Source organism: Eubalaena glacialis, chromosome 3 (assembly GCF_028564815.1).
Source record: "Eubalaena glacialis isolate mEubGla1 chromosome 3, mEubGla1.1.hap2.+ XY, whole genome shotgun sequence".
Lineage (NCBI taxonomy): Eukaryota > Metazoa > Chordata > Mammalia > Artiodactyla > Balaenidae > Eubalaena > Eubalaena glacialis.
In genome coordinates this window covers 176,677,407-176,692,834 of record NC_083718.1, presented here as the reverse complement: position 1 = coordinate 176,692,834, position 15,428 = coordinate 176,677,407, and the positions used below count along the sequence as shown (strand labels likewise).

Genomic DNA, 15,428 nt, shown 5'->3' with positions numbered 1-15,428 from the left:
ACGTGCACAAAGTGTTCCATGTGTCCTAAGTATATGCCAGGTCAGTTAGTCAGCAATTCTGCGTCAGGAATGGGCCCATTTTTCCATTACACCAATGTTACATTTTCAAAATGGAAGGCATTGAAAATGTAAATTTAAAAGTATTTGCTGTGCAGGAGAGGGAGATTCTAGGGCCAGGACTAGAATCCAAGTCTCCTCACACCAGTTTGATGTGTTTTCCGTTACACCCCATGATTGAGTCTTAGAGCACTGAATGGGTGATTATTAATCTTTATGGACTTTTTATCCAATGCTGATGATATGGACTGCATTGTGCTGGGCAACAGAGATTTAAAGTTGGACAGGTCAGGGAATTCCCTGGCAGTCCAGTGGTTAAGGCTCAGCGCTTTCACTGCGGGGGCCTGGGTTCGATCCCTGGTCAGGGAACTAAGATTCCACAAGCCACACGGTGCAGCCAAAAAGTAAAATAAAGTTGGACAGGTCAGTCACTGCACTTGAAAAATAAACAGCTCAGTGAGAAGACAGAAGAATAAATTGACAATTTACACCCTGAAAAGTGTTAGTTGCAGAGGAAAGGGCACCAAGCAGAGGGGGTGGGAACACGGCGGGGGGGGGGGGGGAGGGGGGAGGGGGAGGGGGAGGGGGGAGGGGGGAGGGGGAGGGGAGGGGGAGGGGGGAGGGGGAGGGGGAGGGGGAGGGGGAGGGGTGGAGGGTGGAGGGGTGGAGGGTGGAGGGTGGAGGGGTGGAGGGTGGAGGGGGGAGGGGTGGAGGGGGGAGGGGTGGAGGGGGGAGGGGTGGAGGGGAGAGGGGTGGAGGGGGGCTTCTCAATTTACTGAGTGAATGAAAGCTCATTTGAAGAAACAATTTATATTGTTTCTTTTACCTTTCCCAGAGCGAGACCCGAAGAGCCACTGGGCTTTCCCACATTGGGTGAGAGGTCAGGCTCAGTACACTGCCAAATTGTTGATGGTGATCAGATTAGTGTGTAATCCGATATGATCTAATCAAACAAGATGTAATCAATGCTGGTATTTTAAACCAATTTTCAACTGTTTAGTAGCTTTTTTTTTTTTAGTAGTAGTAATACTTTATTAATAGTAAAATTTAGTGCTTCTAGGATGAGGGTAAGGGCCCTCAAGGATGGTGTCTTGGGCTTGTCTGATTGAGGCCCTACTGATTTAGAGGAAACAGCTATTCATTCATTTATTCATTCATTCATTCAAGAAGTATTTATTTGGTACCTCTGTACCAGACACTGTTTTTGGCGGAAAGTGAGACACGGGCTATTACCTCTTGTAGCTAAACTGTTTGACTTTTGACAAATCACTTTCACTCTCTGGGTCTCAAATCCTTGACCTGTTCAGAGATGTGCGGTCACAGTGGACCTGGACTGTTTAGATTCACATTCCAGCTTCACTTCTTTCCTGTTACATGACCACACGCAAGTTAATTTAGTCTCCCTGAGCTTCAGTTTCCTCATCTGTAACATGGGGATAATATACCTCGTTTCATTGGGTTGCACTGAGAGTGAAACTTAGCTCAACCACTGGGCTTAGTACCCCCAATCAAGGGTGGTCACTAGCGTTAATCTCTGATTTCCTGAGCCGCAAACCCACCCTGGAACCACACACAGGTGTTACTTGGGGCGTGGCTCACAGCGCAAGGGGGCGGGCTAGGATTTATAAAGGCAGGGTCCGGCGCCGTGATCTCATCCTGCCTTGGCTGGACACCGGTGTGGTTTTCCAGGCCGTGGCTCCGCACTACGAGGACCAGAAGCGAGGCTGCCCAGCGGCGACCAGTGCGGAGCCCACGCCCCCGGACCAAGCTGCTCCAGCTCCCGGCGCACGCGGCTCCGGGAGGGCGCAGAGGACCGGACCCCCGACAACCACAGGCCGTGGGGGTGGGGCCTGCAGCCGGCCGGCCCCCCCCCTCCCCCTCCGTCCCGCGGCCCCTCCACCCCACTTCGCCGAGGCCCGGAAGGGACCAGTCGCGCTTCCGTCTCCGCCGGGGAGGCACGGAGGGCGGAGCTGCAGCCAGAGGACGCGACGCGAGCCCAGTTCCGGCGAGGAGGCCGCGCCAGTGACAGCGATGGCGGCGGAGTCGGCGCTCCAAGTTGTGGAGAAGCTGCAGGCGCGCCTGGCTGCGAACCCGGACCCGAAGAAGGTGAGCGAGCGGGCAGCGCGGAGCGGGGCGGGCGTTGAGCGCGGCGCGGCCCCGTAACAGTCGCGGGCCCGGGCGCGGCTCCTTCCCGAGCGGCCGGGGCCATGGGGGCTCGGACCCGGAGCGCGGCCCCGCCGGTCTGCGGCCTGCGGTCGGGAAGTTAGTGGCCCTTGGCCGCTGCCCACGCGGTGGGACCCCGCACGGCGAGCGGCGCGCCTCGGCGGGCCCGGCCTCCCTGCCTCCCGGGCCGGGTGCCCGCGGTGTCCGCCCGGAGCCCGCGTGCCGGCGGGGCTCCCGGAGCCCTCCCCCGGCGTCCCGGGCCAGCTGTTTCCTGTCGGGAGAGCTCGCCCGGAGTTAACTCCTGCCCGCTCCATTCCTCGCCCTGCGAAATGTTTCTGATTTCTTAGAGTCTTTTGATGTTTGTTGGGAGAAGGAGGTGGTTCTGCCTGTGCTTGATGGAGTCTAGGCTCGGTGTGTGGTCCTGCGTCTTTAAGACGTTTTTATTGCTTTGGCTTGATTATTAGAGCGTGGACCTTTTCGCTTTCTCAGTAAATCTCTTTCAAAACAAAATAAACCTCACGTCACCCTAACTAAAAACTTAGGTTGTAAATGGAAAGGAAAGAAAAAAAATAAGGCTTAGAAGTTGCAGCTAGATTTCCTTCTGGCCTTGATAGAAAGGTAAGAGCTACCGTTTCTAGCTGCTGCGAGTGATGGGCAACCATTTTTAATTGCACTCAGCTAGTTTTTTTCCCCCTTAACTGTTTTCTTAAGTTAAATGCATTCTTCTCTCTCTGCGACTTTTCTTCCATCCAGCTTCTTGGTGTCTGGGAGAGTGTCCCGTGGATGTTAGAATTTTTTTTTTTAATTGAAATACATTGATGAAAACACTCAAGGTGTTTGACATTCTCTGTCAGCATTATAGCTGGAGTGTACAGTGTGTAAGAGTTGGATCTCTGAACCCCAGAGTGGCTTTTGAAGAGGAAATAATCCAGGGAGGCAGTGGAAATAAAGTGGTGAGGAGATTTGAGTTCTAATTCATTTGCCAGCCATGGACATTAGGGATGTTCCTTGCTAAGCCAGTTTCCTCACCTGCTTCTTCCCAGGACAGAACCAAAAGGCAGAAGTGCTCAGTAGATGTTAATCTCCACTCTTTACAATTTTTCTTGAAGGGCCCCTTTCTCTTCACCTGTTCTTAGCCTGTCATAGGTGAGGTTTTTTTCCCCTCCGTTTCTAAAAGCTGCTCAACGCATCTCACTATCAGACCACCGTTTAACTCTTCTCATGCATACCTAGCTCAAAGATCCACTTCTTCAGGACGACATTTTAGCTTTAAGTCTGTGAAAACTAAAATGCTTTCACTTGTTTTGTGTTATATTTTCTATAATGGCTTCAGTACCTAGTGGACAGACATATTTACAAGTTTCTTTTTACAATAACTCTTTGTGGGCATCTAATAAATGGTCATTATTTCCGAGTACTAGCTTGTTTTCCCAAACACTGTAGGTTTGTGACTGATTTTTTTTAAAACCCTAGAGCAATATGATGTAAATCGCCCCCATCTCCCCAATTTGGTCTTCCATTGGGTTAAAAAAAATGCAACGTGTAGTGTCTACATTTTCCCACTAGAATTTAAATTTTGAAGTAGCTTTTCCAGTAGTTGATGTGCATGAAATTTCAAATTAAGAAAAAGTTTGTTTGACTTCACATCCTCCTTGAACTATTAGTGATTGTGAGTATCTGGGCTTTCTCTTCCCAGATAGAAACTCACCCTGAGCTTCTGACTTTGCATTATGAAGATCATTTTTGCAAAGGGCACAATAGTTGGCATTCACAAATGAGCTAATGCAGAGGGAAAACTGCAAGCTGGCACACTGGCCTCTCAACCTTCTGTTAACCCAATAAGCTCCCACAGGTTGTTCTTGAAATTGTAAGATGATTATATAGCAGTACTAAACTTACAACTAAATCTTGATTTCAAACCATTATTAGCCAAAGGGTTGATTCCACGCCTATATTCATAGATTTCCTCGTATTAAACATAGGTGTTTAACTGTAACTCTCTTTTCACTTTAAGCCCATCTGTGATCTAGGCTTACTTGGGGAAAAAGGTATCAGGCAAACGAGGGTCACTTGGTTCCTACTATTTAAGTGGAAGCAATTTTCATGGCTGGTAAAGTTACCTGTCCTGTGTTACAGTTTGAACGTGGAAACTACGAAGAACACAGTTTGAAGGCAAGTGGAGAATGAGGGGTCAACATTATGAATATCTTTAGCTCTTTGTGTTGAAGTAGTGTGCAGAGGACAACTGAGATTCCTAAGCGTGGACTGTGCAAATGTTTGACATTTCTCAATGACTTGTTATCAGTTCTTGCAAACTACAACTGGTCCCTAGGTTTGATAACAGCAAGTTTCCACCTACCTGAGGATACCCAAAGTGCTTTATCTTTTTAATGCTTTGTTCTTTTTTGAACCTCATTGAAAATAGAGGGGCTCTGAAGCCCTTTTTCTCTTATGTTGGGCTAAATTGGTTTGAATATCTCTAGGGTTTTAGTTTCATCTGCTTTTAAGTCGTCCCTCCTAACCCAAAACGAAGCAGAAAGGCAGCGTTTACACTTCCAATTAGTGCTAGGCTTTGAGATGAACACACCTTCAATGACTTCTGGCCCCATTCTTATATGTGGCCTTTGTAGAGGTCCTGGGACTCTGTCCTGGTGGTGACCTTCTTTCCTCTGTGGACTCTAAACTGTCTGACAACGTAACACTAAGGAGGGGTTCTTCTGCTTTATGTCGAGTGTGCTAAGAGGGACATGAACTACTCCTCCATTTACTTTTCCGGTCTTCTAAGGACAGTGTCTTTATGTTGGATATTTCTCCTGGCTTTGTAGTACATGATGTGGTAAACACACTTGACCTACTCGCTTGTTAGGCAAGTTACCTAACCTCACTGAGCTCAGTTTTAATATCTGTAAAATGGGGAACATAATATCCATTTTATAGAGTTGGTTAATGAGGATGAAATGAGGTAACACATGTAAGGACTTAGCATAGTAGCCAGTGCACAGTAAATAGTATATAAATGCCTTCCAGGGAATGGCATTAGAGGAGACAACCTGTCTTTAACCTTTTCAATGATTCTAAATTTTCCTTTAAGAAAAGGAATTGGCATTCATCTTTGCACCCATAGCTTTGATGACAAGAAATATACATATACTTTGTCCTGAGTTGGATGGTGGTGGTGATCGAATTCGAAGTGGAGGATAATTTTCACTCAACTATGAAGGTGAAACTCCTTAGATACACCACTTGGCTTCTCATATGTTCCCAGTCAAAACAAGATTATCCCATGTGATCCAGTTGCTCTGCCTAGCAACCAGGTTCGGTAATTACTGAAGTAGAATGACCAGAAAAACATACTTGCTACTCCACCTAGTAGCAATATAGCATACTAATTGTAGCCTGGGCTACACATAGAAAAAGAACAGATCTTGTTATCAGATATTTAAATATAAAGGTAGTCACAGTTAATCTATTTTGAACTACTTGTACTTTTCAGCACTCCTCGAATGGTAGGTATATTTATATATACATAAATATTTCCTAGAGAATGGTATAGCAGTCATGACTTTGGGTAGAAGTGGAGCAAGTAGGAATTGGCTGGGGAATATCTGGTAGAGGATCAAGGGTAGCCGTTTAAAGAATGGTCAGTTGATGAATGAAATGATTAATAAGAAGCATTTATTGAGCTTGTATAGCATTCCAGGCACTATGGCTAAAGACTGCACATGGTTTGTCTCTCTGAATCCTCACAGCTTGTGAAGTACAGACAGGATCCAGTTCCTGTTTTGCAGATGAAGTAACTGAGGTTCAGAGAGGTTAGTGACTTGCACAAGATCACCCCACAAGGAAGTGGCAGGGCCAAACTGAAGCCTGTCTCTGACTCTGGAACTCTGTCGTAACAGCTCTGCTATCTGATTTTGAGCTAGCTCAAGAGAATACAGAAAGGATATGTGACCAAACTCAGATTGCTTCTCTAATCTACCCAGACATTTTGTGTTCACCATTTGCAACGGCAAAGCTCTGATTCTAGCAACTTGAAATTGGTCTTGGCTTCCCACTTACATCGAAAAAACCCAGTTCTGTTAAACATACTTTTTCTGGAAACATGATACCCTTTTTCTGTAGAGACCTCTTCTCCTTTTTACTTTCCTCTATGCCGGGTGCATGAGTAATTTCCTAAAATTGGCTCCTTTCTCAGAAAATCTCTCTCAAAACTGGGCAGAAAGATAGTTGTTGATTACTTTTCTTAGAGCTGATAGGTTTGATTCTCTTCTCTAAGTTTTATTTCCCCTTGGTGTAGCATAGTGGCTGAAAGCACACAATCTAAAGCAGCAGATCTGAGTGAATCCTGCCCTACTTGCATCCTGGGGCAAGTACCTTAACTTTTTCGAGTCTGTTTTCACGCTTGTAAAATAAGGATAACAATCATACTGTATACTACAGAACAGTGTAAGTACTTAACCATTGGATATTATTCTTATTTGTTCCAGTGAATGATTATGATTTTATAGAAATTAATGTTCATTTTATTCTCTGCAGCTATTGAAATATTTGAAGAAACTCTCCACCTTGCCTATTACAGTAGACATTCTTGCGGTAAGAACTGTGTAATTTTAGATGTTATATAGCTATATCCCCTCCCCTTCCCGACCAGAGAGATTGTACAGTAAGAGCATGGGCTTTAGAAGTGAAAGAAACCAGACACAAGGCCACATATTGTATGGTTTTGTTTATATGAAATGTAATAGGCAAATCCATAGATAGAAAGTTAGATTAGTGATTGCCAGGGGTGGGGGGAGTTGGGAGGAACAGGGTTTCTTTTTAGGGTGATGAAAATGTTCTGGAATTAGTGGTGATGGTTGTGTAGTATTGTGAGTATCCTGGAAACCACTGAACTGTACACTTTAAAATGGTTAAAATAGTGAATTTTATCTCAGTTTTTTTTTCTAAAAATTAAAAGAACATTGGCATTTAGTCCTGGATTCAAATCCAAGTTTGTGACTTTAGGCTGTTCCTTCTTTGTAAAATGGGGCAGGTCCTAACCTCATAGAGTTATCAAATAAGTATTAATTCAGACATTATATGCAGTGCTCTTAGCTCAGTGCCTAACACCTGCCATGATCACTCTTGTTATTATTGCTAAAGTTCTAGAAGTGTTTTAATTTAGTGTTTTCCTCTTCTGAATCTGGTGCGCTTAGCTACTGTGTGTCTCATTAGAGGTTTGGGGCACAGACACAAAGTAAGTTTGTACTGAGACTTGCAAGGTATGTTTTTGGAAGGAAGTATTGGTTTGTTGAAAAGTAGGAGGTCTTATTTCTTTGGAAAATTGTGAGCCTAGTTCTACAACCCTCTAACAATTCCTTTGTCAACTTTGTAGGAGACCGGGGTTGGGAAAACGGTAAATAGCTTGCGAAAACATGAGCATGTCGGAAGCTTTGCCAAGGACCTAGTGGCCCAGTGGAAGAAGCTGGTTCCTGTGGAACGGTAAGAAAAGTTCCTCAGTTCTGCCTCAATTATAAGAAATAATCCATGATCATTATAGAATACTAGAAAACATTTAAAAATAGAAATAAGAATAAAAATTTCTTAATTCTACCATCCAAAGATAAGCATTATTGACGTTTTGGAATGTTTCTTTCTAACCTGTTCTTTTTTTTTTAATTTTTATTTATTTATTTATTTATTTTTGGCTGTGTTGGGTCTTCGTTTCTGTGCGAGGGCTTTCTCTGGTTGCGGCGAGCGGGGGCCACTCTTCATCGCGGTGCGCGGGCCTCTCACTGTCGCGGCCTCTCTTGTTGCGAAGCACAAGCTCCAGACGCGCAGGCTCAGTAGTTGTGGCTCACGGGCCTAGTTGCTCCGTGGCATGTGGGATCTTCCCAGACCAGGGCTCGAACCCGTGTTCCCTGCATTGGCAGGCAGATTCTCAACCACCGCGCCACCAGGGAAGCCCTCTAACCTGTTCTTAAAAGGCATTTTTATATAGTTGTGAATAAACTGATGTAAATTACAGCCCTTTTTTAATGTAACAAGTTAAATATTTCGCTGTGTTGAAAAGCTTTTAAAGTATTTTCACGTCCACAAGATGTTTGATCTTCTTTGTGTCCTGTAGTTAAACTCATCATTTTCCATTTATTGAATATTTCAGCTTTCCCAGTTTTAAAACTTAGCTGAGTATCTTTGAGCAGAACCCATTTACCTTCTTCCCAAGACCTTGTTTCTAACTCTGTAAACTCTTCATCTCTTTCGTGAGTTCAGGTCCTGTGACGTTGTCCTCTGAACAAGGATTACCCTGAGATTTATATCTGCTGCATCTTCTTTTTCTTTTATTTTAGAAATACTGAGCCTGATGAACAGGACTTTGAGAAGAGCAATTCTCGAAAGCGCCCCAGGGATGCCCTTAAGGAGGAGGAGGAGGTAGAGGGGGACTACCCAGAAAGCTGGAAAGCCTCCGGTAGCCAGTCGTTTAGTCCTGATAACAGACAGAAAAAACACAGAAAACTCTCAGAGCTTGAGCGGCCTCACAAAGTATCTCACAGTCATGAGAGGAGAGACGAGAGAAAGAGGTACCACAGAGTTTCTCCAGTTTACTCTTCAGACCACGAATCTTCCGATTACGGCCACGTTCAGTCCCCACTGTCATCCGCCAGCCCTCATCAGATGTCTGTGGACCATTACAGATCCCTGGAGGAGGACCACGAGCCCTTTGTTTCACACCAGAAGCCTGGCAAAGGCCACAGTAATGCCTTTCAGGACAGACTGGGGGTCAGTCAAGAACGACACCTGGGTGAAGCCCAAGGGAAAGAGGTCGTGAGTCAGAGCAAGGAGCACAGATCTTCCCATAAAGAAAAACGTCCGGTGAATGCCAAAGGAGATGAGAAGTCTTCTTTGAGCAGAGAAAAATCACACAAGGCCATCTCCAAAGAGGAAAACCGGCGGAGGCCACCCTCAGGGGACAGTACAAAGGAGAAACCACCCTCTAGTGGTGTCAAGAAAGAGAAGGAAAAAGAGGGCAGCACCAAGAAGGTTTTACCCCCCTTGGAGGTGGCATCAGACAACCACCTTAAAAAGCCAAAATATAGAGACCCAGAGAAAACCAAATCAGACAAAAACAAGCAGAGTCTAGAAAGCTTAGACATAGGCAAGGGGGCAGGAGACCTATTGCCCAAGGCAAAAGAGAAGGTTTCTAACAACCTAAAGACTCAAGAAGGAAAAGTAAAACCTTCTCATTCAGATAGAAAGTCAGTGGGCTCCTTCCTTAAAGCTGAGGAGGCAGATATGGATGATGAATTCGAGCAGCCCACCATGTCTTTTGAGTCATACCTCAGCTATGACCAGCCCCGGAAGAAAAAGAAAAAGATTGTGAAAACTTCAACCACGACTCCTGGAGAAAAAGGATTTAAAAAACATGATTCAAAAAGCACTAGTAAAAACTTGGACTCAGTTCAGAAATTACCTAAGGTGAACGAAAACAAGTCAGAGAAGCTTCCGCCAGCTGGATCCCATTCAGCCAAGCTGAAAAAGGTAACCCCTGTGGCCCCTTCCCAGCTAGAGCACCTGGGCCTGCGGAGCTCCCGGGACGACCCCACCGCTGTTTGTCTGGGCTGGCTTTCCGTGGCCTGTTGAATGTCAGTTTGAAGTAATTTCCTCCCGGCCTCTCTGGCCACCTCTCTCTGGCCACCAGGGTCAGCAGAACCCAAGAAAAGTATTTTCTGAGGCATCCCATTGTGCTGGGCCCATCTCTCCGTATCTCCTGACTTAGGTGGTGTCGGGCACGGCTGCCGCCCCTCCTTCAGGCTGGATCTGCCTGTGAAGTTATCTGCCACGTCAACACTGCTGGGCATCGACTGTGGGAAAGAGCTGTGCTTGTAGAAAGAGGCTCTCCAGTCACTGGTCTCTTCTCTGCAGGTCCCCAGCGATGTGCTGCCAGTGTTACCAGACCTTCCATTACCTGTGATACAGGCCAATTACCGCCCACTTCCTTCCCTTGAATTGATGTCTGCCTTCCAACCAAAGCGAAAAGGTACTTTTCTTTGTCTCTTTTTCTTTTTTTAATGGAGAAAATGATTTTAAAAATTCATTCATGATCTGTCATCAGATTTTGGTGCATTTCCTAAGAGCACAGGTTCTGGAGTTTGATGGCTTGGGTTTGAATCCCAGCTCTGGCTTCTACTACAAGTTACATGAACTTGGGTAACAACTTAATTTTCTTGGACTTCAGTTTCATATTCTGTAAATGGGAGTAATAATGGTATCTGCCTATGAGGTGGATTGAAAGTGATAATGCTGGTAAAGCTCTGAGCTCTGGGTTTTTACACATAGTGTTTGCTAAATCTTAGCTGCTGCTATTACCAGCAGCCTTTTACTCTGTACATTCCATAGGGGCTTTAAAAAAAGGCTAGTTTAGGGACTTCCCTGGTGGTGCAGTGGTTAAGAATCCGCCTGCCAATGCAGGGGTCACAGGTTCGATCCCTGGTTCGGGAAGATCCCACGTGCCGCGGAGCAGCTAAGCTCGTGTGCCACAACTACTGAAGCCCATGTGCCTAGAGCCCATGCTTCGCAACACGAGAAGCCACTGCAATGAGAAGCCCGCGCACCACAACGAAGAGTAGCCCCCGCTTGCTGCAACTAGAGAAAGCCCGCGTGCAGCAACAAAGGCCCAAACGCAGCCAAAAAATAAATAAATAAATAAATAAAGGCTAGTTTTAATAGCAAAAGAATTAGATGCTACGTAGGTGTCCCTTAGCAAGAGACTAACAGATGGATCATGGTTCATCCACATAGTGGCATCTTATGCAGCCGTTTAAAAAAAAAAAGTAGAAAATCTATGTACTGATGTGATTTCTAAAATGTAAATGACAGAATGGTTATAGTATGTTATTGATTGGTTAAAAAGGAATAAAATAAATATTAGTTTATATTTGCATAGACTCTCTGGAAGGACACAAGAAACTGGTAGCATTGGTTGCCTTTGAGAAAGGAAACTGGGAGGCTGGGGAATGGGGTGGAAGGAGAGTTTTCACTGTATTGCTCAGTGCCTTTTATCACTTACACTCCTGTTTTTCTTGCCCTACAGCACTCTCCTCACCCCAGGAAGAGGAAGAAGCTGGATTCACCGGACGAAGAATGAATTCCAAGATGCAGGTCTATTCTGGTTCCAAGTGTGCCTATCTCCCCAAAATGATGACCTTGCACGAGCAGTGCATCCGGGTGCTTAAAAACAACATTGACTGTAAGTCACATGCTTCTCTCTCGCTCTTCAGCACGTTGTGGCACTGGGACACCAGGTGACTTGGCCGCTACTCAGTGCTTTTCCCCTTTGATTCTCTGCAGCAATCTTTGAAGTGGGAGGCGTCCCATATTCTGTTCTTGAACCTGTTTTGGAGAGGTGTACACCTGATCAGTTATATCGCATAGAGGAATACAATCACGTGAGTATCCTGTTTGGATGGGAAGAGGGCAGTGTGCTGGCTTGCGTCTCCAGAAGCAGCTTTGTCTCCGAATCTGCCACGGTGATGGGCAGGTGGTGGTCGGATCACTGTTCTGGGTTTGTCTGTGGGCCTTTAAACAGGCAGGTTTTTAGCACCTGCTCCTGGCATCTTAAGTAGGCCTCTTGGGCTAGAATCAAGATGGGATTGAAAGGTGGGAGAGGGGGACCATTTCCCACACCTCCCTTGAGCTTGCCTAGTTACAGAGGTCAAGGGAGAATTCTAGCAGCACAGCCCTTGGGATCCAGGGCAGGGACAGAGCTATGTGTTGACACTCAGGTGTCTGGTGAATATAATTGGCTGGGTGTCTCCTAGAGACAAACAGGTCTATCCCCAAATCCTCCTAATGCTGGAGATGCTCATCTGATTGCATTAGCTGTCTCTAATTCAAAGGATCTATGACATATCCTTCTTAAGTGGCCCCTGGCCATTGCAGTTCAGTGTAGTGATGGGGAAATGCCTGGATTTGACTTCATCCCAGTTCCTACCCTGCACTGATTTTCTAAAGGAAAAGACTGATCTTAAACTAATTTTTGTGTTGCCTTCTCTCCTAGCTCCACAACCCCCAAAAGCAGCTACTATAGTGCCACACACTTAACATTTTTTAATTCAGTGATTTGGGTTTCTTTCCTAGAACTGTGGTATTTTAATATACTACTGCTACTACTAAGAGGACCAAAATATCATTAGGAAGCTGGTCCCCCTGGGTGATTAAGGATGGAAAAGAGATGTGTAAGAGTACTTGCATGTAAATGATGTCCTGGTTTTGATTTTAGGTATTAATTGAAGATACGGATCAATTATGGAAAGTTCATTGTCACCGAGACTTTAAGGATGAAAGGCCAGAAGAGTATGAGTCGTGGCGGGAGATGTACCTGCGGCTTCAGGATGCCCGAGAGCAGCGGCTGCGAGTCCTCACAAAGAATATCCGATCTGCGCACGCCAATAAGCCCAAAGGTAAGGGGGCAGCGTGGGTCTGGCAGAATAGTGAGCCCTGTGCTCTGGTCAACAGCAGGGCTGTGGTGGGCTCAGCTAAGGTATCATCTCTGGCCCCCAAATCTCTCCTGCATTTGCAGAAGAGGGCAAAGGGTGAGGTGTTTCTTCTGCCACTGTGCATGCTACCCTACAGAGGGGTTTCCAGGGTTGATAATCCCCTACCTTTAGCACCTCAGCTCAAGAAGGCAGGTATTAATCTCCATTTCTCTGCAGGCCGACAAGCAAAAATGGCCTTTGTCAACTCTGTGGCCAAGCCGCCTCGTGATGTTCGAAGGAGGCAGGAGAAGTTTGGAACAGGAGGAGCAGCTGTGCCTGAGAAAATCAGGTAAGATCTCTGCTCCTGTGTGGTTTCTGCCTGCTCAGGGAGAGAGAGAGCCCAAGAGCTTATCTTTCAGCCCTGAGAGGCAGCCCAGGGGCAAGAAGCGATTGATTTTGGGGGTGAAAGCGTGGCAGTGCAGAGTGGGTTCTGCAGGCTGACCTTGACCATCTGGGCACTTGACCTCCCTGAGCCTCAGCGTCCTTGACTGCACTGTGGGCCGGATAATGATTCCTGCCCCTAGGTGGGGTCGGGGGGTGGGGGTGGGGTGGTCAAGATTAAATGGAGAACAGGGCCTGGCTTCTGGGACACATCCCCTAAGGCTTTTTTCCCTTTCCCCATTTAAACAAAAAACATATTACTGTGATGACTAAATTATCTAAGTACGTTAGCATTGTCAAAATACAGATTTACACCTAAACGGTGAAAAGTTAGTCGAGATTATCATTCATTCTGAAGGCCTACCACAGTCACTTCCGAGCCATCACCAGAATCTAGGGTACTAGGTCCACTGGTCAAAGCCGCAGAACTGAGTCCTCAGACCAGCCAGCTTCAGGCTGTTGGTGCCGAGGGCAGATTTCTCCTGCTCTTGGCTAGCAGCTTTGCTCTGTGTCCCAGGATCAAGCCAGCGCCGTACCTCTCAGGAAGCAGCCGCTTGGGCAGTGGCGGCAGCAACAGCTTTAACGCCAGCCCCGAGGAGCCGGCCTATGACGGCCCGAGTACCAGCAGTGCCCACTCGGCACCCGTGGTCAGCAGCACTGTTTCCTGTGATCCTAGGAAACCGACTGTGAAGAGTAGGTAACTTGGAGCTCCTGCTCAGATATTTCAAAACTAGTATTTGAACCCCTCTAATGTTATTACTGCTGCATCACACTTTGTGTGTTAGATGTAGCGTATGTGATGCCTTGCACACAGCTGGTCTAAATGTCAGGGCCTCCTTCCCCTGCTTTGTTCGTAGTGCATATTTTCGTGTGTCATTTAAATGATGATCGTAGTGAATATTCATTTTGGTACTCTGCTTTTTTTTTTCTTTATTTTTTTCAACCTAAATGTAAACCTGTTTCTCCAGGCAATAACATGGAGTTTCCAACTGTTATTATTAACAGCTAAATAATTTTATTGAAGTTTTATAGCCTTATAACCCCACCTTCCAAGTATTTTTTTATATGTAGTTGGGTCTATTTCATATTTTACTAACTTAACTACTGTAGACTATCCCCAATATTCTACAGCGGTGTCCTAACTTAAGAAAAGCATTATTCTGTATTTACTTCAGGGCCCACAGGAGGGTGGGAGTCCTGACTTGCACTTTGGCTCGGTTCAGGTTAACCAGGCTAGAGGGCAGGCTCGTCGTTCTTAGGTGGTATGTGCAGTTAGCTCATCTCAGACCTGTTGCTACACTGGACAAACAGGTATGGGAGGGGGTGCTTTTGGCTGGTTTGGATATTGGTGAGGCAGAGTTAAATTATGGCTCAGAATGGCCTTTAGAGTCTGGCAAGGCTTGAACTCCAGTTCTGCCACTTACCGTACAGGGTCCAGCCTGAGTCTTGGTGAAGTTGTGAGAATTAGAGGGAATGATTGTCAGGGGCCTGGCAGGTGCTGGGGAAGTGTTACCTTTGGGCTGCTGCTTTTCCATGGGTTTGGCAGATAACTGCTACTTGTATCCATTTGTCTGGCTGTGTAGAGCCAAGAGTAACAAGGCTTTGATTGTAAACCACTGGTGTCCACACTGCCATGGATCTGAAACAACTGCCTTATTTCTCTTTTCACAGAAATTGCCCCAATGATGGCCAAGACGATTAAAGCTTTCAAGAACAGATTCTCCCGACGATAAACTGAGGACTTACCTTGGAAATGAAATTTGCGGAGAGGAATACGAGGACAGTGGGGGTTGGGGAATGGAACTTCCAGAGGAGACCAGGATCTTTCGCTTCGTGGAGGCTTTTGGTCTCAGAGTCCTGCACAGTCGGCAGGCGTCGTGCCTGTGCCTGTGTCCGCAGCTGCCGCCTCCCTGCCTGGCGAGCACTTCCGAGTTCTGAAGAAGATGTGAAGCCTCACGCTCACTGAGGATTTTAAGGTCAATTGTACCTTTGTTGTTAATTACCTTCTTTGTAAACTATAAGACATAGTTTTAATTAATAAATATTGCCCCCAGATTGTATTTATATTACCCCCAGGTTTCTTTTTGTTTTTTGGGGGGTTTTTTTGTTTTTTTCCGGTCCTCTACCACACACTTAGCCTTTTATTTTTAGGGTTCTTTGTTAGACAAAAGCCTATTGAAAGCCTTTCCCCTGTCCCAGTTCATCTCTCCTGAGTAGACTTTGGCCCAGAGAGAGGACTGGGTGTCCCCAGAGCCTGTGTGGCACGTGCTGCACGTAGAGCAAGGAATGGGTCCTGGGCTGCCTGTCCTGGAG

General features: G+C 46.1%; 1 protein-coding gene across 2 annotated transcripts; it reads left to right on the top strand.

Moving 5' to 3' along the window:
* Positions 1 to 1,727: 1,727 nt before the first annotated feature.
* ELOA (elongin A) lies at positions 1,728 to 15,184 on the top strand. 2 transcript variants are annotated; one of them, XM_061184750.1, is made up of 11 exons: positions 1,728 to 2,163; positions 6,757 to 6,813; positions 7,595 to 7,701; positions 8,550 to 9,738; positions 10,123 to 10,237; positions 11,291 to 11,446; positions 11,548 to 11,645; positions 12,479 to 12,659; positions 12,912 to 13,023; positions 13,633 to 13,808; positions 14,787 to 15,184. In XM_061184750.1, the coding sequence occupies exons 1-11, from the start codon at positions 2,089 to 2,091 to the stop codon at positions 14,846 to 14,848; spliced, it is 2,328 nt and encodes a 775-aa protein (XP_061040733.1). In that variant the 5' UTR covers positions 1,728 to 2,088; the 3' UTR covers positions 14,849 to 15,184. The 2 variants fall into 2 exon arrangements, with proteins under 2 accessions (XP_061040733.1, XP_061040732.1); XM_061184749.1 differs by having other exon boundaries at positions 1,998 to 2,163; positions 13,633 to 13,812.
* The last annotated feature ends 244 nt before the right edge of the window (positions 15,185 to 15,428 follow it).

Excerpts from the sequence above, each read along its gene's own strand:
- ELOA (XM_061184750.1), top strand. The coding sequence starts at position 2,089 with ATGGCGGCGGAGTCGGCGCTCCAAGTTGTGGAGAAGCTGCAGGCGCGC. Across the intron at positions 10,238-11,290 it reads CTTCCAACCAAAGCGAAAAG|CACTCTCCTCACCCCAGGAA; the intron begins GTACTTTTCTTT and ends CTTGCCCTACAG. Across the intron at positions 11,447-11,547 it reads GCTTAAAAACAACATTGACT|CAATCTTTGAAGTGGGAGGC; the intron begins GTAAGTCACATG and ends GATTCTCTGCAG.